The sequence below is a fragment of the Hemitrygon akajei genome, chromosome 8, assembly GCF_048418815.1.
Source record: "Hemitrygon akajei chromosome 8, sHemAka1.3, whole genome shotgun sequence".
In the NCBI taxonomy this organism is placed as follows: Eukaryota; Metazoa; Chordata; class Chondrichthyes; order Myliobatiformes; family Dasyatidae; genus Hemitrygon; species Hemitrygon akajei.
Window position 1 is genome coordinate 50,423,285 of NC_133131.1, and position 24,418 is coordinate 50,447,702.

Below are 24,418 nucleotides of genomic sequence, written 5' to 3' on the forward strand. Positions count from 1 at the left end.
GCCATGTAATAATGTCTTTGGAAAACTGTGACTAACATTATCTTGTCATTGATTTGGGTGGATTGGGTTTCAGGATTTATAAGTTTGTAGTGGATATTCAGACACTTGGCTCCTTTCACAAATCACTGACAGATTCAGAAGAACAAATTGCATTAATTGCTTACAGAGCGACTTTGATGTTTATTTAAGTTTTATGTGAATGACAGTATTCTGCATTTGTTTGATAGTGTCTACTGTTAATAATCTTTATGAAATTTTTCTGGTCTCCTTGCAATTAGACCATAAGACAGGAGGAGAATTAGGCTATTCAGCCCATTGAGTCTGCTCTGACATCCCATCACGGCTGATCCTGGATCCCACTCAATCCCATACACCTGCCTTCTTGCCATATCTTCTGATACCCTGACCAATCAGAAAACAATCAACTTCTACCTTAAATATACGCACGGACTTGGCCTCCACCGCAATCAGTGGCAGAGCATTCCACAGATTTACTACCCTCTGGCCAGAAGTCTGTAAATCATTTACCCTCCTTGCCTCTGTTCTAAAAGGTTGCCTCTCAATTTTGAGGCTGTGCCCTCTAGTTCTGGATATCCCCAACATAGAAAACATGCTCTTCATATCCACCCTGTCTGTCCTTTCAACATTCGGTAGGTTTCATTGAGATCCCCACGCATTCTTCTAAATTCCAGTGAGTTCAGGCCCAAAGCTGCCAAATGCTCCTCATATATTAACCCCTTCACTCCCAGAATCATCCTCGTGAACATTCTCCAATGACAACGCATCCTTTCTGAGATACGGGGCCCAAAACTGTTGACAATACTCCAAGTGCAGCTTGACTAGTGTCTTACAAAGGCTCAGCATTGTCTTCTTGTTTTTATATTCTTTTCCCCTTGAAATAAATGCCAACATCGTATTTGCCGCCTTTACCACATGGTGTCCGCTTTCAGTTCTTGCTCAGCTCATTGCTGAGAGTTTCCCGTGGCAGTAAAGGGGAAAATCTGATTCTGCTCAGCCCCCACGTGCACCAGCCTCAGCAAGTTTTGGCTAGTGTATTACAAGAGAAACAGTCAACGATGGAAGGTTACACACCCCACATGTTGACTCTTTCTCATTCCACCGATGCTGTCCAACCTGCTGAGTTTTCAAATATTTTCTGTTTTTGTTTCAGATTTCTGGCATCTGCGGTTTTTGAGATTTAAGTTAGTCTATCTTTGTTGTTCACTACTTGAAGTTCTTGTACTAGCTGTTAAATCCTCTGAGGAAGCATCAGTGCATATGGTGACAGGTTGGTTAAGATGTATTCGGATTAACAATATTTGTTTTTGCTTTCAGTGTGAATTGATGGTTGCAAACAATTCATTTGGGAAGAATGAAGCTGTTCTTGTTAATCTGCTTTGGGCATTGCAAGGCCATCTCCTCTCCTGGTGTTACTTGCAGCTGAAGGGAAGTGATGTCTTGTCTGTTCAACGTGCCAGTGAAATTCTCCTTAACTGTACGTGCTACGTGTTTTACACTCCACTCCTGTTTGTTTCAGCCCCAGTGGAAACTGCTTAACAAAGACCATCATCCTCTTTTATATCTGAACCATGTTTCCAGTATTTAAGAAACCTTAGAATATGTCTACCTTGAATCGTATTTCTTAGTTAGTTCGCCCTGTAATTTAACTTCCATTGCTTGATAAAATTTGAGTCTTTGGCCCAAAAAGTAGAGTAAATTAAAAAAATTCAACTCAAGATAACTTAATTTTAAAATCAATAACTAATACTGTGTATTGATCAGTTAGTCTGGGATTTGTTGCAATTGTATTTTAGTCTCCCAATATTACTTTGGTGGATTTTACAGCAGAATCAATATATTAAAAAGTTTTGTATTGATGTAAGGCTTCTACATCCTTGGGTGTCCTTGTAACTGACAAATTACTTTTGATGTGAAATTATTGTTTAATGCAGAGAAATATACATATCGCACTAAAGGCAATAAGATAAAATGACCAGATTTAGTGTTCAGTATTGGTTCCTTTGATTAATGACACAGGATTTGTTGTGCTTACTTCGGAGGGCATGCAGGTTGTTGACTTAAGGCTGCAGTTGAAGGAGAACACTGTATGCTATGAGCAATTTTATGCTAGATTTGGCATTCCAAGTTCCATTTAATTGTGTCTGTATTCAGAACTTGTGAGCCAATGCATTAATTAATGTTGATAACTGGAATGTAATTAGCATATATTAGAGACTCAGTTTAACCATATAACAATTTCAGCATGGAAACAGGCCATCTCGGCCCTTTGTTATGCCTTGACTAATAAATCAAATGTTTGTGGCTTCAAAGTACACTCCATAATCTAAGATGACCCTTAAGCATGGTACTGAGACCGTGGTATAATTGTATTGTCAGAATTGCAGGATTTTAAATGAGCTGTTATGGAGAATCTGACAGAATTAAACAATCTTGTAGGATTGCTTGAAGGACAGTGAGAAGTTTCTCCTTATCTACAGACAGTTCATTTGATGATACACTTCTAAAATAATACGTTCCCTGGAATGCCCCTTGTGTGACCTGAGGAAATGGCAAGGGTCTGCACTGTGTCTCTCTGATCTGACCTAATTGAATTGAGCAGTCAGGTGTACCAGAGCCACTGTATTCAGTTTTTAACGTTAATTATATTCTAAGTTTAATAAAAAGTGAGTAGTCTAGTTTGATTTGCTGTCATTACTTCACATCCATCCCAGAAATGATGGATATGGTAGAAAAGTTTTATGTTGACTGCTGCGTGTCTCATGACTCTTGTGTTAGCTGACATTTAAAATACTCTACAGTCCGATTAGATATGGTAAAACTCTGATCTGCTATCCAACTAGATTCGCTAGGATTTTGCTGGGACTGGATGGTTTGAGTTATGAAGAGATACTGGATAGGCTAGGGCTGTTTTTCCTGGAGCAAAGGAGGCTTTTGGAGGTTTGTAAAATCAAGTGGGGGTGGAGGGGATAGAAAAGGCAAAGGTGGATACAATTACAACATTTTAAAAACATTTCCGTATGTATGGATTGGGAAGGTTTTCAGGATGTGGGCCAGATGAAGCACCTTGTTTGAGTTGGGTGAAAGGGTCTATTTCCAAGTCGTATAACTCCATGCCTCAGAATATCTGGAATTTTGTATGGTTGGTATTTGATTCACCAGCTGATGTTTCCTGATCTCCCCTAAAATTCAGTGGGATTTTAGTTTCTGTGTGGTGGTACCAAGAATGAACAGTGTTTTGAACCAATTTAGTCCTGGATCTGACATGATTAGTGAAATATTCATTCCACTGAAATAGAGAATAGATACCAGAAACACCAGATTTATTATTGACCACAATATTGTCCAACAGATGTCGAACATCACATTGCCAGTGCATCTAATGTCTTGGATTTCCTAATGCTGAACTGCAGTGGGAATAAGCTCACGGCAAAGCTAAATGACTCCTTCCTTGCTATGGCGACTAGACAACTGGTAAGTGAGTCAAAGAATGCAAAGTCCATTCCTTCTAAAACCCATTTTAATTGTTTTCAAAACATTTAAAAATGACAAGTAGATGCAATAAGAAAATAATTTCTATATCATTTTGAATAGTTACAATGTATAATTTGTTAAATTATAAAAGATATGTTGTCAAACCTGGTATTTCACTATCATTTTCTATTTTATATTGTATTGCTACCATTCAAATTACTTTTACATCATTACGCTAAATTACAGATTTTTATTGAAAGGTGCAACATTAGTAAAGATTAGATTAGTATCATGGTTGAAATATGATTTTCCATGCTTGCTGTTGTCTGTAATTCTTCTCGAAGGTAGTTTATAGGTCAGCCCAGGAAGACTGAATGAGAATTTGATTAGATGTGAACATATAAAAGAGAAATTTTGCAGCAGGGTAAGGTGACACTGGCAGAGATGTCGGCAGAGCAGCAATAACTGGAGTTTCTGGAAGGATCGGTTCACTCCAAAGAAGTATTCTAAAGGGAGGATGAGCGATTGTCAGGGGAAATCAAAGACAGTATAAGAACAAAAGAGAGGGCATACAGTATAGCAAAAACTAGTGGGAAACTTTAAAAAACCCATAGGCAACAATTAAAATAGCAGTAAGGTGAGAAAAGATGAAATATGAAGGTAAGTTAGCCAATAATATCAGAGAGCATAGCAGAAGTTTTTTTTCTGATACATAAAGTGTAAAGGACTGGACATCAGACTGCTGAAAAATGACACTGGAGAGGTTGTAATGAAGAACAAAGAACTAGCAGACAATCTGAATAAGTGTACCACTGAAGACACCAGCACTACGCCAGAAATTCAGGAGTGTCAGGGGGCAGAAGTGAATGTAGTCGCTATTACTAAGGAGAAGGTGCTGGGAAACTGAATATCTGTCAGCTGAACTGGATTGACTACACCCCAGGATTCTGAAAGAGGTAGCTGAAGAGATTTTGGTGGCATTAACAGTGATCGTTCTGGAAAATCACAATTGTCACTCCATTCTTAAAAGCGGAGAGGTGCAAAAGACAGGAAATTATAGGCCAGTTAGCCTAATTTCAGTTGTTGGAGTCCATTATTAAGGATGATGTTTGGGGTACTTGGAGGGTCACAATAAAATTGTTGAAAGTCAGCATGGTTTCCTTAAAGGGAAATCTTTCCTTACAAATCTGTTGGAATTCTTTGAGGAAATAACAAGCAGGATAGAAAAAGGAGAATCAGTGGATCTTGTTTACTTGGATTTTCGAAGACCTTTGACAAGGTGCCACACTTAAGGCTGCTAAGCAAGATAGGAGCCCATGGTCTTACAGGAAAGATATGAGCATGGGCAGAAGATTGACTGACTGGCACTAGGCGAATATTGGGAATAAAAGGGACCTTTTCTAGTTGGCTGTCAGTGACCAGTAGTGTTTTGCAGTGGTCAGTGCTGGGTCTGCTACTTTTCACAGTATATATTAGTAATATGGATGATAGAATTGATGGCTTTGGCCAGGTTACAGATGATATAAAGATAGGTGGAGGGGCAGGTAGTGTTGAGGAAGCAGGGAGTCTGCAGAAGGACTTGGACAGATAGGAGAATTGGCAAATAGAATATAGTGCAGTGAAGTGTATGGTCATGCACATGGTAGAAGGAGTAGATGTGTAGGCTTTTTAAAATGGGGATCAAATTTAGAAATCTGAAGTGCAAAATGACATCGGAATCCTAGTGCAGGATTCCCTAAAGGTTAGCTTGTAGGTTGAGTTGTTAGTAAAGAAAGCAAATGCATTGTTAGCATGAGAAATAAAATGGATGATCTTGAAATTCAGCTACAGGTGGGCAAGTATGACATTGTGACCATCTATGAAACTTGACTAAAGGATGGCTGCCATTGGGAGCTGAACATCCAAGGATATATGGTGTATTGGAAAGCTAAGTTAGTAAGTAGAAGAGGTGGTGTGGCCCTGTCTATAAGAAATAATATTAAATCGTTAGAAAGGGATGACATATGATCGGAAGGTGTAGAGTCTCTATGGGTTGAGTTAAGAAATGGCAAGGGTAAAAGGGTAAATGGCAGTTGTATACAGGCCTCCAAACAGCAGGAGATGGAAAAGGCATGTTAAAAGGGCAATGTCACGATAATTGTTGGGGATTTTAACATGAAAGTGGATTGGGAAAATCAGGCTGGTACTGGACCTCAAGAGAGAGAATTTGTAGAATGTCTAAGGGATGGCTTTTTAGAACAGCTTGTTGTTAAGCCCACTAGGGGATCGGTTGTGCTGGATTGGGTGTTGTGCAGTGATCTGGAGGTGATAAGAGAACTTAAAAGTTAAGGAAACCTTAGAGGACAGTGATCACAGTATGACTGAGTTCACTTTGAAATTTGAGAAGGAGAAACTAAATTCCAATGTGTTGGTATTTCAGTGGAATAGAGGAAATTACAGTGGTATGAGAGGGGAACTGGCCGAGGTTGGCTGGAAAGAAACACTAGTAGGAAGGACAGCAGAGCTGAAATGGCTGGAGTTTCTGTGAAAAACGAGGGAAGTGCAAGACATATATTACAAATAAGAAATTTTCGAATAGAAGAAGGACACTACCATGGCTGACAAGTGAAGTCAAAACCAAAGTGAAAGCAAAAGAGAGGGCATACAAAGAAGCCAAAGCTAGTGTGAAGCTAGAGGATTGGGAAGCTATTAAAAACTTGCAGAAGGAAACTAAGAAGGTCATTAGGAAGGAAAAGGTGGATTATGAAAGGAAGCTGGTGACTAATATCAAAGAAGATACCAAAACCTTTTTTAAGTATATAAGGGGTAAAAGAGTTGAGGATAGATATAGGACCAATAGAAAATGACGCTGGAGATACTGCAATGAGAGACACAGAGATGGCAGAGGAACTGAATGCCTATTTTGCATCAATCTTCACAGTGAAAGACATCTGCAGTATACTGGACATTCAAGAGTGTCAGGGAAGTGAAAATTATGACTGAGAAGGTGCTTAGAAAGCATAATGGTCTGAGGGTGGATAAATCTCCTGGACCTCATGGAATACAGCCTTGGTGCATTGAATACAAAGAAGGAAGAAGCTGCAGAGATTGTGGAGGCATTAACAATGATCTTTCAAGAATCGATAGATTCTGGCATTGTACCGGTTGACTGGAAAATTGCAAATGTTACTCCACTATTTAAGAAGGGTGGGAGGCAGCAAAAAGGAAACTATAGACCTGTTAGCCTGACATCAGAAGTTGGAAAATTCTTGGAATCAGTAGTTAGGGATGAGATTACAGAGTATCTGGAGGCACATGACAAGATAGGCCAAAACCAACATGGTTTCCTGAAAGGAAAATCCTGCCTGACTAACCTACCTTAATTTTTTGAGGAAATTACAAGCAGGGTAGACAAAGGAGATGCAGTGGATGTGGTGTACATGGATTTTCAGAAAGCCTTTGATAAGGTGCCGCACAGGAGGCTGCTTAGCAAGATAAGAGCCCGTGGAATTACAGGGAAGATACTAGCATGGGTGGAGCATTGGTTGATCGGCAGTAAACAGAGAATGGGAATAAAGGGATCCTATTCTGGCTAGGTGCTGGTTACCAGTAGAGTTCCACAGGGGTCAACGTTGGAACCGTTGCTTTTTACAATGTATGTCAATGATTTGGACTATGGAATAAATGGATTTGAGACTAAATTTGCCGATGATACAAAGATAGGTTGAGGAGCGGGTAGTGTTGAGGAAACAGAGACCCTGCACAGAAACTTGGATAGTTTAGGGGAATGGGCAAAGAAGTGGCAAATGTTGGAAAGTGTATGATCATACACTTTGGTGGAAGAAATAAACGGGCAGACTATTATTTAGATGGAGAGAGAATTCAAAACACAGAGATGCGAAGAGACTTGGAAGTCCTCGTGCAGGATACCCTAAAGGTTAACCTCCAGGTTGAGTCGGTGATGAAGAAGGCGAATGCAATGTTGGCATTCATTTCTAGAGGTATAGAATATAAGAGTGGGGATGTGATGTTGAGACGCTATAAGGCACTCGTGAGACTAGATTTTAGAGTATTGTGTGCAGTTTTGGGCTCCTTATTTTAGAAAGGATATACTGCCATTGGAGAGGGTTCAGAGAAAATTCACGGGAATGATTCCAGGAATGGGGGGGGGGTTACCGTATGAGGAACATCTGGCAGCTCTTGGGCTGTATTCCTTGGAGTTCAGGAGAATGAGGGGGCATCTCATAGAAATGCTCCAAGTGTTAAAAGGCCTGAACAGATTAGATATGGCAAAGTTATTTCCCTTATTAGGACAAGAGGGCATGACTTAAGGATTGAAGGACGTCCATTTAGAACAGAGATGCGGACAAATTACTTTAATAGGAGGGTGGTAAATCTGTGGAATTTATTGCCACCAGCAGCTGTAAAGGCCAAGTTATTGGGTGTATTTAAGGCAGAGATAGATAGGTTCTTGATTAGCCAGGGGATCAAAGGGAGTGGGGGGAAGGCAGGGGAGTGGGGATGACTGGAGGAATTGGATCAGCCGTGATTGAATGGCGGAGCAGACTCAGTGGGCCGATTGGCCTACTTCTGCTTCCATATCTTATGGTCTTATTTTGAGAAGACTAGAATATAAAAGCAAGGATGTGAAGCTGAGATGTTATAAGGCATTGGTTATTGGAGTATTGTGAGCAATTTTGGGTTTCATATCTAAAAGAGGATGTGGTGGCATTGGAGTGAGTTGGAGGAGGTTTGTGGAAATGTAAAAATTAACTTGAGGAACGTTTGATGCCAGTGGACCTGTACTTGCTGGAGTTTAGAAGAAGGAGGGGAGATCTCATTGAAACCTACTGAATATTGAAAGAGCTGCATAGAGTGTACGTGGTGAGGATGTTTTCAGTAGAGGGAGAGTCTGGGAACAGAAGGCACTGCCTCAGAATGGAAGGACATTTCAGAATCGAGGTGAGGAATTTCTTTAGCCAGTGGGTGGTGAATTTGTAGAGATGGCTGTGGAGACAAAGTCATTGGTTACATTTAAAGCAGTGATTTGATAGGTTCTTGAGTAGCTAGGTCATCAAAGGTTATAGGAAGAAGGCAGGAAAATTGAGTTCAGCCATAATTGAATGGCAGAGCTGACTAGATGGGCCAAATAGCCTCATTTCCTTGTGTCTTATGGCAGTGTGTTCCAGATTTTAATCACCTTCTGGATGAAAAAAAAGTTTTTCCTCAGATTTTCCTCTAAACTTGCTCCTCATCTTAAACTATACTTCATAGTCTTGTACGTCTGTGCAATGGGGAAAGGATTTCTTTGCTACCTACCCTATACATCTGCATCGTAATTCTGCTTCCCTCTATTAGAGCCTTCCTCAATCTCCTTTGCTCTAAGGTAAACAGACCCTGCTTATTCAGTTTCTCCTGAATGCTCTTATAATTGCATCTGTTCTGTGCCTTCACCCGTGTAATCATGTGGTGCTGTGGTGCATACAATATCCCAGCTGAGGCCTAACCAGTTTTATGAAGTTGTATCATGTCCACTCTACGCATGCTCTGTGCCCAGCTAATGAAGACAAATACCATGTGGGCTGCCTGCACTATGCTGCCTAACTGAGGGAGTTTTGGGACTTGATTACCAAGGTCACTTTGCTCCTTAATATGCCCTGGGGCCTCACCATTCGTGATATATGGCCTATAGCTGTTCTGAAAGCAGGCTAAGCTGCACCATGTGGTAACATCTATTGTTGGATTTCCAGGACTTTGTTTTAAATTTAATTTCCAGTATTTACCATTTGTTCCACTCTTTCCCCTCAGCTTTCCTCATCAGTTACACTTCAAATATTTTTTATTGTTAAAGGTAATCTTTCTGTTGGAACTTCATAACTTGGAAATCCCTCACTGTGATCTGCTGCAAGCTTTTGCTCCACTGGCAAAGAAGTTGAAGATCCTCTGCAGTGAAACTGGTGATGATTTTATCAAGGTAATGCCTGTATTCAATGTGTTTTTTCAGTGTAATCTTTTGGCTTATGCCACATAAAGGTGCCTGACAGGGTGGCGTGGAAACTGCTTCAAAAACAAATTGTTTTGATTTTGATTAATAGCTTGGCGGTGAGAACCTGGAGAAATCTGAGGAGCCAGTGTTTCTCAGGATGTGGAGCATGGAGTCTACTCACAACTATGAAAACAATAGTCATGCAACTACTGTTTTTGTTTGTCCGGGTGCAACATTATTTGAAGTGGAGTTTGATGAAAAATGTGAAACAGAAAAAAGGTATTGTTCAATTTCAATTTCACCTGGAAATTCTATCTATAAAATAAAGTGACCTAGTTTCAGGGTAAAAGGTTGGCTTCCTTCTGTAGGTCATTAATGGAGGATTTAAGATGGGGGTAAAGAGAAACCCTGGCAGGAGAGGCTAATAGTTATCTTGGTAATTCTACTTTACTTCATCATTTGCTTGATCAGTTTAAACTAATTTATTTACCTTCATTTGTTCAACAAATTAAACCCTGTCCCTATATACATATATGTCACCATATACAACCCTGAGATTGTTACGGGCATACTTAGTAAATCCTAAAAACAAAATGGAATCAAAGAAAGATGACACCCAACAGGACAGACGAACACCAATGTGCAGACAAGAAACTGTGTAAATACAAAAGAAAAAACAGAAATAATCATCATAATAGATAGATAAGCATTAACTAATGAGAAGATGAGATGAAGATTCCTTGAAAGTGAGTCCATTGTTGTGGGAACAGTTCTATGATGGGATGAGTGAAGTTATCCCCCCGGTTCAGATCCTGATGGCTGAGGGATAAAACTGTTTCTAAACCTAGTGTGGGTCTTGGGGTGGTACTCCTGTACTACCTTCCTGATGACAACAGTGAGAATAGAGCGTGGCCTGATTGGTGAGGTCCTTGATGATGACTGCTGCTTTCTTGTAACAGTACTCCATGCAGATGTGCTCAATGGTGCAGAAGGTTTTACCTGTGATGAATCAAAACAGGGGCAGATGAGTTGAACAGGTACTTTGGATCTGTCTTCACTAGGGAAGACACAAACAATCTCCCAGATGTAATAGTGGCCAAAGGAACTAGGGTAAAGGATGAACTGAAGGAAATTTATATTAGGCAAGAAACGGTGCTGGATAGACTGTTGAGTCTGAAGGCTGATAAGTCCCCGGGACCTGATGGTCTGCATCCCAGGTACTTAAAGAGGTGGCTCTAGAAATCATGGACGCATTGGTAATCATTTTCCAATGTTCTATGGATTCAGGAACAGTTCCTGCTGACTGGAGGGTGGCTAATGTTGTCCCACTTTTCAAGAAAGGAGGGAGAGAGAAAACAGGGAATTATAGACCAGTTAGCCTGACGTTAGTGGTGGGAAAGATGCTGGAGTCAATTATAAAAGAGAAAATTACGACAGATTTGGATGGCAGTAGAAGGATCAGTCCAAGTCAGCGTGGATTTATGAAGGGAAAATCATGCTTGACTAATCTTTTTTTTGAGGATGTAACTATGAAAATGGACAAGGGAGAGCCAGTGGATGTAGTGTACCTGGACTTCCAGAAAGCTTTTGATAAAGTCCCACATAGGAGATTAGTGGGCAAAATTAGGGGACATGGTATTGGGGGCAGAGTACTGACATGGATTGAAAATTGGCTGGCTGACAGGAAACAAAGAGTAGCGATTAATGGGTCCCTTTCGGAACGGCAGGCTGTGACCAGTGGGGTACCGCAAGGTTCGGTGCTGGGACCACAGCTGTTTACAATATACATTAATGATTTAGATGAAGGGATTAAAAGGAACATTAGCAAATTTGCCGATGACACAAAGCTGGGTGGCAGTGTGAAATGTCAGGAGAATGTTATGAGAATGCAGGGTGACTTGGACAGGTTGGATGAGTGGGCAAATGTATGGCAGATGCAGTTTAATGTGAATAAATGAGAGGTTATCCACTTTGGTGGCAAGAACAGGAAGGCAGATTACTATCTAAATGGAGTCAAGTTAAGAAAAGGGGAAGTACAACGAGATCTTGGTGTTCTTGTACATCAGTCAATGAAAGCAAGCATGCAGGTACAGCAGGCAGTGAAGAAAGCTAATGGCATGCTTGCCTTTATAACAAGAGGAATTGAGTATAGGAGTAAAGAGGTCCTTCTGCAGCTGTACAGGGCCCTGGTGAGACCCCACCTGGAGTCTCGTGTGCAGTTTTGGTCTCCAAATTTGAGGAAGGACATTCTTACTATTGAGGGAGTGCAGCGTAGGTTCACAAAGTTAATTCCCGGAATGGCGGGACTGTCATATGTTGAAAGATTGGAGTGACTGGGCCTGTATACACTGGAATTTAGGAGGATGAGAGGGGATCTGATTGAAACATATGATTATTAAGGGATTGGACACACTGGAGGCAGGAAGCATGTTCCCGCTGATGGGTGAGTCCAGAACTAGAGGCCACAATTTAAGAATAAGGGGTAGGCCATTTAGAACAGAGATGTGGAAAAACTTTTTCACCCAGAGAGTGGTGGATATGTGGAATGCTCTACCCCAGAAGGCAGTGGAGGCCAAGTCTCTGGATGCATTCAAGAGAGAGTTAGATAGAGCTCTTATAGATAGCGGGGTCAAGGGATATGGGGAGAGGGCAGGAACGGGGTACTGATTGTGTATCATCAGCCATGATCACAGTGAATGGCGGTACTGGCTAGAAGGGCCAAATGGCCTACTCCTGCACCTACTGTCTAAAACACAAAAATACAACTGCAGATGCTGTGGATCAAAGAATACGTACACGACGCTGGAAGAACTCAGCAGGTCAGGCAGCATCTGTGAGAAAAGAGTAGCCAACGTTTCGTGCCGAGACCCCTTGAAGGTTTTCATCATGAAGGGTGTCGGCCCGAAACGTTGGCTACTCTTTTCTCACAGATGCTGCCTGACCTGCTGAGTGCTTCCAGCGTCGTGTACGTATTCTTTACTTGTGATGGACTGGGCTGTATCCACTACTTTTTATAGGCTGATTGTTGGAAGCCATTAGTATTTCTATACAAGCCTATGATGCATCTACACATCTATAGAAGTTTGACAGTATTTTAGCTGTCATGCCGAATCTTGGCAAACTTTGAAGGAATTAGATTACAATGCTTTCTTGGTAATTGCACAGGGCCCACATCAGATCCTCTGAAATAATAAATAACACTGAGGAATTTAAAGTTGCTGACTCTCTCCACCTCTCCCCCCGATAAGGACTGGCTCATGGACCTCAGATTTCCTCCTCCTGAAGTCAATAATCAGCTCCTTGATCTTGCTGACATTGAGTGAGAGGTTGTTGTGGCACCACTCAGCCAGATTGCCATTCTCCCTCCTGCATGCTGATTTATCTCCTTTGATTTGACCAACAACAGTGGTGTCATCAGCAAACTCGAGTATGGCACTGGAGCTGTGCTTAGCCTCACAGTCAAAAGTGTAAAGTGAATAGAGCAGGGGGCTAAGCACACAGCCTTGTGGTACACCTGTGCTGATGGAGATCATGAAGGAGATATTGTTACCACTCAGAGCAAACTGGGATTTACAAGTGAGGAAATCAACGGTCTAATTGCACAAGGAGGTATTGGCACATAGGTCTTGAAGCTTGCTGATTAGTTTTGAGGGGATGATCTCCTTTATGCTTTAATGAATGAGTTAGCAATGACTTGAAGTTTGATGTCCAAACATGCATGTGTCATCTGTATACTGCATTAGTAATTGGTTGGAATTTGAACTGGTTTATTATTATAATTGTCACATGCATCAATATACAGTGAAACGCTTGTCTTCTGTACTGTTCATACAGATTGGTAATTCAGGCAGTAGCATGCTGCTCCTGTGAGATGTGGGATTCCAGGGTACCTAACGGTCTCCCTCGTGACTACATCTGCAGGAAGTACACCAGGCTTCAGCTCCTGACTGACAAGGCCAGGAACTGGAGCACTTGGAGCCACCTACAAGGCTGAAAGCTTCATAGACGAGACTTTTACTGGGGTGGTCACACCCAGAGTTCAGACTTTTGATAGTAGATGGGTGAGCACCAGGAGAAGTAAGGGGAGTAAGCAGTTAGTACAGGCTTCCCCTGTTGCTATTCCCGTCAAGCTGCAAAAGAGGTTGGGATGGTGTGTTAGGTTGCCAGGTGTTGGGGTTCTGGATGTATCAGAGGGGCTGCAGAAGATTCTCAAGATGGAGGGTGAGCAGCCAGTAGTTCTGGTATTCATTGGCACCAATGACATGGGTAGAAAGGGGGAAGTGGTCCTGCTCAGTGAGTATATGGAGATAAGGAAGAGACAAGAGCAGGACCTCCAAGGTAGTAATCTCTGGGTTACACCCAGTACAGTTCAGATCAGTTCAGTTTCAGTTTATTGTCATTTAGAAACCACAAATGCAGTGCAGTTAAAAAATGAGACAACGTTCCTCCAGAATGATATCACAAAAGCACATGACAAAACAGACTACACCAGAAAATCCACATAACGTTTGGCAATCCCCAATCCAGAGTCAGGAGAGGCTGCTGCATATTAATATCGCGCTACCATCTTAGTGCGTTCCCCCGGAAAGGAGCTCCAAATCCACCAGACAAAACAAGACTACCCAGACACACCAAGTCAGGAGACCAACTCTACTACCCAACAAACCAAAAACTAAAGCTACAAGACCTACACAAAACCACATAGTTACATATAGTTATAGTTAACATATATTTACAACAGTGCAGACAATACCATAATTGATTAAAAAAAAACAGGCCATGGGCACAGTAAAAATAGTCCAAAGATGTTAAAAGACTATAAGTTTGAAAGAAACCACCACACAGTTTTCACAAGTCCCCAGGGTCCTCAGTACCACGTGCTAGTCAGGTCAGGAATAAGATGATTGCACAGATGAATGAGTGGTTGAGGAAATGGTGCATGGGGTAGGGTTTCAGATTTCTGGATCATTGGGATCTCTTCTGGGGAAGGTCTGACTTGTACAAAAAAGACGAGTTACATCTGAACCCAAGGGGGACCAATATCCTTGTTGACAGGTTTTCTAGAACTTTTGGGGAAGGGTTAGACTAAGTTTAGAAGCGGAGTGATAGGGTTGAGGAAGGGGCAGTTAGTATACAAGTCGATGCATTATGTAGTGAGACTATGAGGAAGGACAGACAGATGATGGGGTAAAATTGCAGTCAGTGGATGAGTTGAAGTGTAATATTAGAGCAAAATAAAAGATGATACATATAGGACTGAAGGTGTTATATTTGAATACATGAAGTGTATGGAATGCGGTAGATGATTGAGACGGGCAGATATGACATTGTGGGCTGAAATAAAGATCATAGTTATTAAGAGCTTGACATCCAAGGATACACCTTGTATTGAAAGGACAGGCAGTTAGGAAGAGAATGGGATGGCTCCGTGGGGAAGCTTCAAGGGTAAAAAGTTCCTAATAGGAGTTATATACAGGCTGCCAAATAGTAGCCAGGATATAATTTTCAACGGGAAATTAAAAAAGCCATGTAATAGCGGCAATGTTACAAAATCCTTGGGGATTTCAATATGTGGGTAGATTGGGAAACTCAGTTTTGTGCTGGACCCCAAGAGAGGGAATTTGTAGAATGCATATGAGATGGCTTTTTAGAGCAACGTATGGTTGTGCCCACTGGGGAAAGACAATCCTGGATAGGATGTTATGTAATGAACCAGATTTGATTAGGGAGCTTAAGGTGAAGGAACTTCTGGGAGACAGTGATCATAATATGATGGAATTGACAGGGACAAGATAAAGTCAGATATATCTGTATTACAGTGGAGTAAAGGGAATTTCAGAGGCATGAGAAAAGCTGATTGGAAGCAGTCACTAGCAGAGATGGGGACTGAGGAACAATGTCTGCATTTTCTGGGTGGAGTCCGGGATAGATGTTGTATATCCCAAATGTGAAGATGTATTCTAGAGGGATAATGAGGCAACTGTGGCTGACCAGGGAAGTCAAAGACAGCATGAAAACAAAAGAGAGTGCATATAATCTAGAAAAGTTTGTGGGAAATTAGGGGATTGCAAAGCTTTTAAAAACCTACAGAAGGCAATTCGAAATGAAAAGGGGAGAAAAGATTAAATATGAAGGCAAATTACCCAATAATATCATCTAGTCCATGGTGAACCACTTAAACCTCCATCGACCTGCACCTGGACCATAGCCCTCCATAACCCTACCATCCACGCACCTATACAAACATCTCTAAAATGATGAAATCAAGCTCACGTGCAACACTGGCAGCTCATTCCACACTCTCATAATCCTCTGAGTGAAGAAGTTTCCTCTTGTATTAACCCTATATATACTCCTCATACTTTTGTATACCTCTATCAAATCTCCTCTCAATCTTGTGCATGCCAAGGAATAAATTTAATCTTACTTTGTAACTCAGCACTTCCAGTCCCAGCAGCATCCTTGTATATTTTCTCTGTACTCTTTCAGCTGTTTTTACATCTTTCTTGTAGGTAGGTGACCAAAACTGCACACAATACTCTAAATTAGGCCTCACCAAACATAACACAACTTTAAAATAACATCCCATATCTTGTACGCAATATCCTATACGCAAACACGAGGAAATCTGCAGATGCTGGAAATCCAAGCAACACACACAAGATGCTGGTGGAACGCAGCAGGCCAGGCCAATGTATTCAGTACATTGATTTATGAAGGCCAGTGTGCCCGAACCTTGCTTTATCACCCTATCTAGCTATGCTGCCATCTTCAAAGAGTTATGGACCATATTTTCAGATCCCTTTGTTCTGCTGCTCTCCTCAGTGCCCTACTGTTCACTGTGTAAGACCTACCCAGGTCGATCCTACTGAAGTGCAATACCTTGCACCTGTCTGCATTAAACTGCATCTGCCGTTTTTCTAGCTGGTGCAGATCCTGCCACAAGCTCTGATAGTCTTCTTCGCTGTCTACTACACACCCAGCCTTGGTGTTATCCACAATCTTGCTGATCCAGCCAACCACATTATCATTCAGACGTTGATATAGATGACAAACAACAACAGACCCAGCACCAATCCCTATGGCATTCCACAAGTCAGGCCTCCAGTCAGAGAGGCAACCATCTATGAGTACTCTCTGGCTTCTCCCACAAAGCCAATGTCTAATCCAATTTACTACCTCATCTTGACCAGCCTCCCATGTGGGACCTTGTCAAATGTCTTGCTGAAGGCAATGTAGACAACATTCACCACCCTTGCCTTCATCAACTTTCCTGGGAATTTCCTTGAAAGATGTTATTAGATAAGTTAGACATGACCTACCACGCACAAAGCCTTGCTGACTATCCCAAATCAGTCCCTGTCTATCTAAATATTCATATATCCAGCCCCTTAGAGTACCTATCAGTAACATTCCCACTGTTGATTTCAGGCTTACCAGCTTATAACTTCGTGGCTTAGTTTAGAGCCTTTCTTAAACAGCTGAATAACATGCGCTATCTTCCAATCCTCCACTACCTCTCCTGTCACCAAGGATGATATAAATCCTTATTAATGATAGGGTCTTTTAAGAGACTCCTGGATAGGTACATGGAGCTTAGAAAAATGGAGGGCTATGGGTAACCCTAGGCAATTTCTGAGGTAAGGACATGTTCAGCACAGCTTTGTGGGCCGAAGGGCCTGTATTGTGCTGCAGGTTTTCTATGTTTCTTAATATCTCTGGTAGGGCTCCTGCAGTTTCTGCATTTGCCTCCCACAGGGTCCGAGGGGACACCTTAGGGTGTTTTATCCACCCTAATTTGCCTCTAGACAACAAAAGTCGTCTCCTCTGTATCAGTATAGGGTCCATGGCCTTGCTGCTGCTGTGCCTTACTTCTGTAGACTCTCAGTCTGTCTTCTGAGTAAATATAGATACCATCATTTATCCATGGGTTCAGGGAACTCCAGATATTATGGTCCACCCCTTTTCTTTTTGGCTGGATGGTGACCCTGCATTGCTTGAACCCTTTTCTGGCTGATTTTTATTGCTGAGAAACTGTTTTACTGTCAGGTGGTTGTTCCAGCTCAGTTTTGTTACTTCACTAAGAAAATTCTGTTTTATCCCAGTTTAAAATGTTCAGTTAATTTTTCTCTGCCCTTGTCTACAACTATGCCAAATCTGAGTTATGATCACCTCCAAGATGTTCTCTGACTGATACCATTTCCATTTGCCCCACTTCATTCATTGGAGCATAAATCTAGAAGCTTACTCAACAACCCCCACTTGTGCCATGTACTGCCTAAAGACTTCTCGTGAACACGATTTAGCAATTTTCTGCACTGTGTTTAACTGATATCGATGATGGGATTAAGATAAGTGAAATCTCTTTCTAATATTGCCCCAGTACTCTGACACCTGTCTGCTATTTGCTTACAGATTTCTATCGACAGTTTGGAGATCTCTAGTCTGCTCTCAAAGGTTTTGATTCTGTAGTTCAATCCATTCACCTCATGATGATCTTTCTCATGTTATCATCCCAACCTACAGCTGTGATTGTTTCTTTAACCATATCAGTATTCACACCCTACTTTGTTTTTAAACCTGACTCTCTTTAAGCATGATTTATTAATAGCTAAGGTATTAATACAACAAGGTGTATTAATAAGGTATTAAGACAACAAGGTGTCTCATTTGTCTTCAGCTTATCTTTTCAGTTTATACTACTACATACCATGTAGGTTGCTTACTCCGATTTCAGCTAGCTTTTGACCTTTGTTAGCTCTGGCTTCTAAGCTATTTCACCCACTTCTTGACTCATTTTTTTTCCTTGTGAATCCATGCTGAGCATCACTCCCACTTCTGTCACCACAATGGTTTCAGCTGTCCTTAACAGTACTAGCAGGCCTGCCTGTGAAGATGTTGCTGCCAGTCATCTTGATATGGCTACCTGTGATCAGGGCAGGTCTCATCCTTCCTTGAACTGCTCTTGTATTCCAGGAATTTAAAGCCTTGTCTTTCTAGCCACTCATTCACTTGTTTTGTCCTCCTCTTCAACTGCTGACTGATGTGTGGCCCCGAGAGTGATGTAGGGATTCCTATGTGTGAGGTTATTTATTGGAGGATGTTAATTATAATTCAAATGCCTGGGTGATTGTGGAATACTTATTAGCACACTGTGCCAGATGGCTTGAAGACTTTTCAGCTTCAAAGAGCTCAGTAATTTTCTTTTAAAGGTATGATTACTTAGAGTTTACGGACTCCAGAGGGGTGAAAATGCGTTATGATGGGAAAGTTGGAACCGAGAAATGGCCAACGGTAAGATATTTTGTATAAGTTTTTATTCTTGTGCATTCTGCTCTGACGATTTTATGCTTTATTATATAACATACAAGGTACTTAAAGCTGTTCAATATAAAGGCCGTAGGCTGGTGTTTTTACTAATGTGTCCTAAATTTGGACTTTGTGGAGCATAGTGGCAGAGTGCAAACTTGCAGTGATTCCCCCAGAGCCTGCACTGTGGGGGAAATGCCTTTTAAATTCATGACAGGTTATATTTGCCAAGGGAACAATGAAACTGTTTATTGCAATAGAGAGGAATTGTGAGGAGAAAGTTAAGTATTGGTTGATTTCCAATTTGAATTAATTGAATTTTGTTAGAGTTTTAAAAAACATGTTAAATTATTTTATCTGTGTTAACTTTTGAAATAGTCTTGGAATATTTGCAAGTGTCATGGATATTTAGAAACAATCAAGGCCTTAATTGGTTTGAAAGGCTAATTTGGCTATTAAAACTTTCTTCAGGTGTTTTGTGGTTAAGGGATTGTTTGGGCTCACTTGCAAGAAGAGTATGTCACTGGAGAGTCTGGCATCACATGGAGATTCACTATTTGAATTTAATAAGTGTCAGAATGTTGACACTGACAGATCATCTGAATGCAAGTTTATATCCGCTTCTGTGGTTACTTGCTAGCAAAGGAAACTTTGCTGCTGACAGCAAATTGTACATATTATCTCAACCAAGACTTGTGTATATTATTTTGAAAGCCCTTCATTATAATAAACACCAGAGTTGAATATGTTGGCAAGCCCATGATCTATCAAGTCAATCAATACTGTACGGGTGATTGATGCAGATATCTTGGAACAGCTTCAAAAACGCAACCTGACTAAATTTCCTTTCTCCAAAAACACCATCAGAAAACTTGATTGAAGTAACCCATTAACTTTGGTGTATGCAAGTAATGAGCTTTATATATAACTGTGGTCCAAATCTAGCATACAGTATTTTTGGTGGGGCTTGATTGCAAATGAGCAGAAAATGGTTCTAACTTAGCACAATATGTCAAATGGCATTTGCTTTTTTTTGGGGGGGGGGGATCTGCAGCCATTTTTGAAAAATATTCACCATGGAAGAGAGGGATTTACTGGTTTTTGGGGGAGGTTGGTATTGGTTTATTGTTGTCACATGTACCAAGATGCAATGAGAAACCTGTCTTGGAAACTGTTTGTACAGATCAAATCATTGAGTTAGAATAAGGTAAAACAATACCAATGCAGAATAAAGTGTAAAACCTATTGAAAATGTTCTTTGCTGGTAAATGATAAAGTGCAAGATCATGCCAAGGTAGATTGTAGGGCCAGGAGTCCATCTTATCAGACATACTTGTAAAAAGCACTTCATCATACCTAGGCTTTTTGAACACTGAAGCTGTTAATAAACACAAGTTCTTGTTCACTGTTCAACATAATCCACCCCTTGATCAGCAATAGATTATTTTTGTGTTCAATAAACAATCTGCTGCAAGAGCTCAGTGGGTTGAGCAGTGCCTGTGGAGGGAAAAGAATTGTTAAAGTTCTTCCAGCAGATTGATTGTTGACCCAGATTCTATCACCTGCAGTTTCTTGTACCCAATATGATTTTGTTTGTGGTGGTGTGAGCACTACACTACTGTGTGGAAGAATTTTGATTCATCAGTTGAGATGGCCCAGAAGAATTTGTTTAGGGTAATTCAGCAATTTTTTTCTTTTCTTTTGAATTAAGATGTTGCTCCCAGTCATCCGTGATGGCCACTTATGGCCTGTACAAGTTCTACTCTCCCTGGATCTGATCTCCATCCCAAAGAATCTAACAATATAATTGGTCCTCAGATTGCTTCCATCCAGTAATATATGGAAAAGAAGACAGCTGAATGTTGAAGATTCTGGTGTCCCTCCAGTAGATGCTTTACCATATACCAGACACATCCTGAGTGTAACAATTCCCTACAGTCTACTTGAAATTTCATACATTTACTGGGTTCAATAACTTCTAGTACCGTAACCTTAGGAAGAGAACAACATTGTCACTCACAATTGCTGATCCTTTCTGTCCTTAGCAGTTTTCCAAGACAATTTAATGGCTTTCATGTTAAGGACCTGAGGATCTGGATTTTCATGAGAGGAAACTTTTGATTTGAAAATTGTACTCATTCCCAAAGATCAGTGTGTCTTCAGTAGTGAAAACAAGCCATTGGTGATGACATTGGAGTAATGAATAGCCGTGGCTCTGTGTAAAACTTCGCTTACACTTTTGTTTGTTTTTGCAGTTAGTGACATTTAAAGCAGGCCCAAGGCTGCAGTTTCTCTTCCACTCTGACAATTGTAACAATGAATGGGGATACAAGTTCATGGTGAAAGCATATGGTCTGCCAGATGTGCGTGTACCTTGGGTTGCAGATTTACAGCTTCTTGTGTCTCGACTTATGGGCTGCCTTGCCTCCCGTGCACTGTCTTTGAATTCTGCCTGTGGTAAGACGCTAACTTTTCATTTAAAACAGTTGAACAAGTCTAAGCACAATTTATGTACATTCTCGGAGGTTTACCAACATCTGTAGTTATGTTAATGCTGCCAATTGGCCACATATATATCATACAAAGGAATTTGTATGTTATAGTTTGCATTGGATCTTTGCAATTGGGGATGGTTTATTTCAACAATGTGAGCAAGGTTGAAAGTCAGATACCAGCGGATACAGCTTGACTTGTTCATTGTGCTCCCTGATTCTTTCTGTTCTGCCATGGTTGGTTACTGTGCTGCTGACTTCATGTGAGTCAGCATTGTTTCCCCTATTCCCTTTTTGCAGAATTTTTTCAGCTGCGATTTCAGCTCAGATCTGAGTATTTCTTTAATTTTTTGCTCTTTTTGTTGGATAATACTTATAACCACAATGCTTTTGTATGGTTTCTTTCAGTCATAGCAAATATTACTGTCTACATTGTGATGACCGCAACTTTTCCACTAAAATGTCTTTGCAAAATTTGTTAGTCTTGGCTGGCATTTAGATAATTTCCTGTATATTGAAGGGAAATCAGTGTAGAAACAGGCCCCTCTCGGTCCACTTTGCCCGTAATATCTACGATGCCTGTCAACACTAATCCCATTGCCCACATTAGGTTTGTATCCTTCTGCACCTTTCCCTTCCCTTCCATGCTTCATGCGTTTTAAACACCACAGTTGTATCTTCTACTATCAGCACTGACCTTTATCTGATAATTAAACAAGTTGTTTACAATCTTAAAGGATTATTGTTTCAGGATTGCTCTGATTCAGGATAGGTACTCTTTGGATCGTGAATTTTTTGGGGTCTTGATTTTATTCTAGTTCAAGAAGGAAATTGGAAAGGGATAAAGAAGCAAGAAGGACCTTTTTAAGGGAAAATGAGAATTGGAAGAATGTAATTTCTTCTGAAGATTTAGTTGTGGTTACAAATGATCTACAACCTAAATGTTAACTTTGTCTTCCCTCAGATGTGGCCAGACCTGCTGAGTGCTCCAGATTTTCCTATATTCTTTTAGCAATTTTTTTTGATTTTCATATTCTAGATGGTAGCAGTCTATATTATGAGGAAATTGTTTGGTAATATTTGACTAAATTTCAATTTTGGTGAGAAAGCAATGCAACTTTAGCCTTAACAAGTTGAACTTTGCCTTCGGAGTTAGTTGCAAGTTCAATTCCTACTCTAAAGTAGCTCCATGTCATACTGGAAGGTACTGTACTGTTAATAAGGGAGTATATTAATCTGTGATTCTGTTTGCTTCAGTTTTTGTAAAAGATCACATGGCATTGTGAGCTAATCCCCACATATAGTTCCCTAGCCTACCAATTCCTGTTGTATGGTAGTGGCTACAGCACAGCACATTGTCTGTAAAATTCTGCAGGATATGTGTTCAAGTGATAGATCAATCTCTTCCCATATCAATGTCATTAAGAGATTACTTAAATAATTTCTATTTTTACTTTCCTTTAAAGGGCTGATCCCTTCTGCTAAGTTACCAGTGGAGAAAGTTACTTCTGTTGTAGAGTCTCAGCTCTGGAAACCTATCTTAAGGCATGGAACCTGTGCAGGAATTGACCAGTGCCCAGTGGGAGCTGTTAACAGCACATCAGATGAAGAAGCTGAAATGGTAAATTTGATTTGTACCATTATTGTTGGTCTCACTTGGTAGGCTACAGAAATAAACTAAGCCTTTGAAAATAAGAAAATGCCTTACTGTTTTAGCTGCAATCCTACAGAATATTATAGAGTGCTACTCTGAATAAAGCTATTGATAATTCAGAATTTATAGAACTTAGATTTTTAAAATATTGTTTGAAGCATTGTCAATATTGCTTCCTCTTTAACTACCTTGAAGACAGTAGCATGGAGGTGTAGACCAGAAAGAGCAGGGTTGGGGTACCAGAGTTAGACATGACAGTGGGATTTGATCTGGGTACCTCGGCCACAAGCATTAGTCTCCTTGGAGCACGATGTGGAAGGCACAGTGATGCTGTTAGTAGAGCTGTTGTCTCACAGAACCAGCAGTCTGGGTGCAAACCTGACTTCCAGTGCAATGGGGTGGAATTTGGGCTTCCTCTCAAGTCCCAAGAACATAGATTAGTGGGTTAATTGCTCCTAGTGTGTCGGTGAGTGTAGAATATAGGGGTATATGATGGGAATGTGAGGAGAATAAAATGGGTTACAATGGTATTAGTGTAATATGGCCCCTTACTGGTCAGCATACACAGTAGGCTGGCTGGCCTGATTTTCCTCTGTTGCTCTTTACGACTCTAGGAATGTCAGGTGTTCAGAAAACACAGAATCCGATTAGATTGCTTTGAGGTTTTACAATATTCCCTTTCTACTCAACAATGACTACATTGTTGTTGCAGAGAGGGTCATTTCAGGCATGCTGTAGGTGTGAAATCCACTTTATTGGGATTTAAACACTTAGAATGTGATTAGGTGAAAACTCTGAAGGAAACCTTGGAAGTTGCGTAATTAGTGAGGATGATCAAATGCCTTCTGAACAGTATCTGGCAACTTTGAAAGTTGATGTCTGCTGAGAAGAAATTGCGAAGTCTTGTATGGACCAAGATGAAAATTTAATGGGGTTGGAGACAGTTAAGTAGGAGCTAATAAGCCAGTGGGGGTGAGATGGAGTGAGTGCATTGTTTCTCTCTTGATAAATGAATTCATGAGTTTCTACACATCTGAAATATGAGATTGGAGTGACAATGGTGGACAAAAGAGCATGAAAATATTTTTTGACTAAGGGTCTTGAAACATTTTTAGCTGAGTGAAGTTTAGTTGCAGTTTGTTGCCTTGTACTGTATGTTTAAAAATGTTCTATTAATCTCTGTTTTAAAGAAATAACTCCTGGTCCTTTATTGTAGAGCAAGAATGTTGTCCAGAAGTTCCTGGTCCAGGTTGCTCTCTGGGATCCTTCACAAGATGATTTCACCGACGTTCAGTCCGACCTTGTCAGGCAACTTGTCAGCCTTTGCAAGAAGCAGTCCACGAAGTTGGAAGTAGTTAGTGGAATTGGGCTTGGGTCAAAAGTTGATCAAGCTGTGAATGCTGTATTTGCTGCCATGATGTACCATAGTGCTGATCTTCACAGTGCTCTGAAAATTTACGGTAAAATAGTCTTTGTCGGTGGTAGTCCATTTAAATTAATTTTGAA

At 40.7% G+C, this 24,418-nt stretch overlaps 1 protein-coding gene across 5 annotated transcripts in view; it reads left to right on the plus strand.

The window, feature by feature from the left end:
• zzef1 (zinc finger, ZZ-type with EF hand domain 1) overlaps positions 1 to 24,418 on the plus strand; it is a 264,244-nt gene that overhangs the window by 72,325 nt on the left and 167,501 nt on the right. For all 5 annotated transcript variants that reach the window (XM_073053829.1, XM_073053832.1, XM_073053830.1 and 2 more), the window contains exons 19-26: positions 1,336 to 1,495; positions 3,371 to 3,492; positions 9,323 to 9,445; positions 9,567 to 9,736; positions 18,670 to 18,751; positions 21,022 to 21,223; positions 22,725 to 22,879; positions 24,129 to 24,372. In XM_073053829.1, the coding sequence (XP_072909930.1) occupies positions 1,336 to 1,495; positions 3,371 to 3,492; positions 9,323 to 9,445; positions 9,567 to 9,736; positions 18,670 to 18,751; positions 21,022 to 21,223; positions 22,725 to 22,879; positions 24,129 to 24,372 (1,258 nt within the window). The remainder of the gene's footprint in view (positions 1 to 1,335; positions 1,496 to 3,370; positions 3,493 to 9,322; positions 9,446 to 9,566; positions 9,737 to 18,669; positions 18,752 to 21,021; positions 21,224 to 22,724; positions 22,880 to 24,128; positions 24,373 to 24,418) is intronic.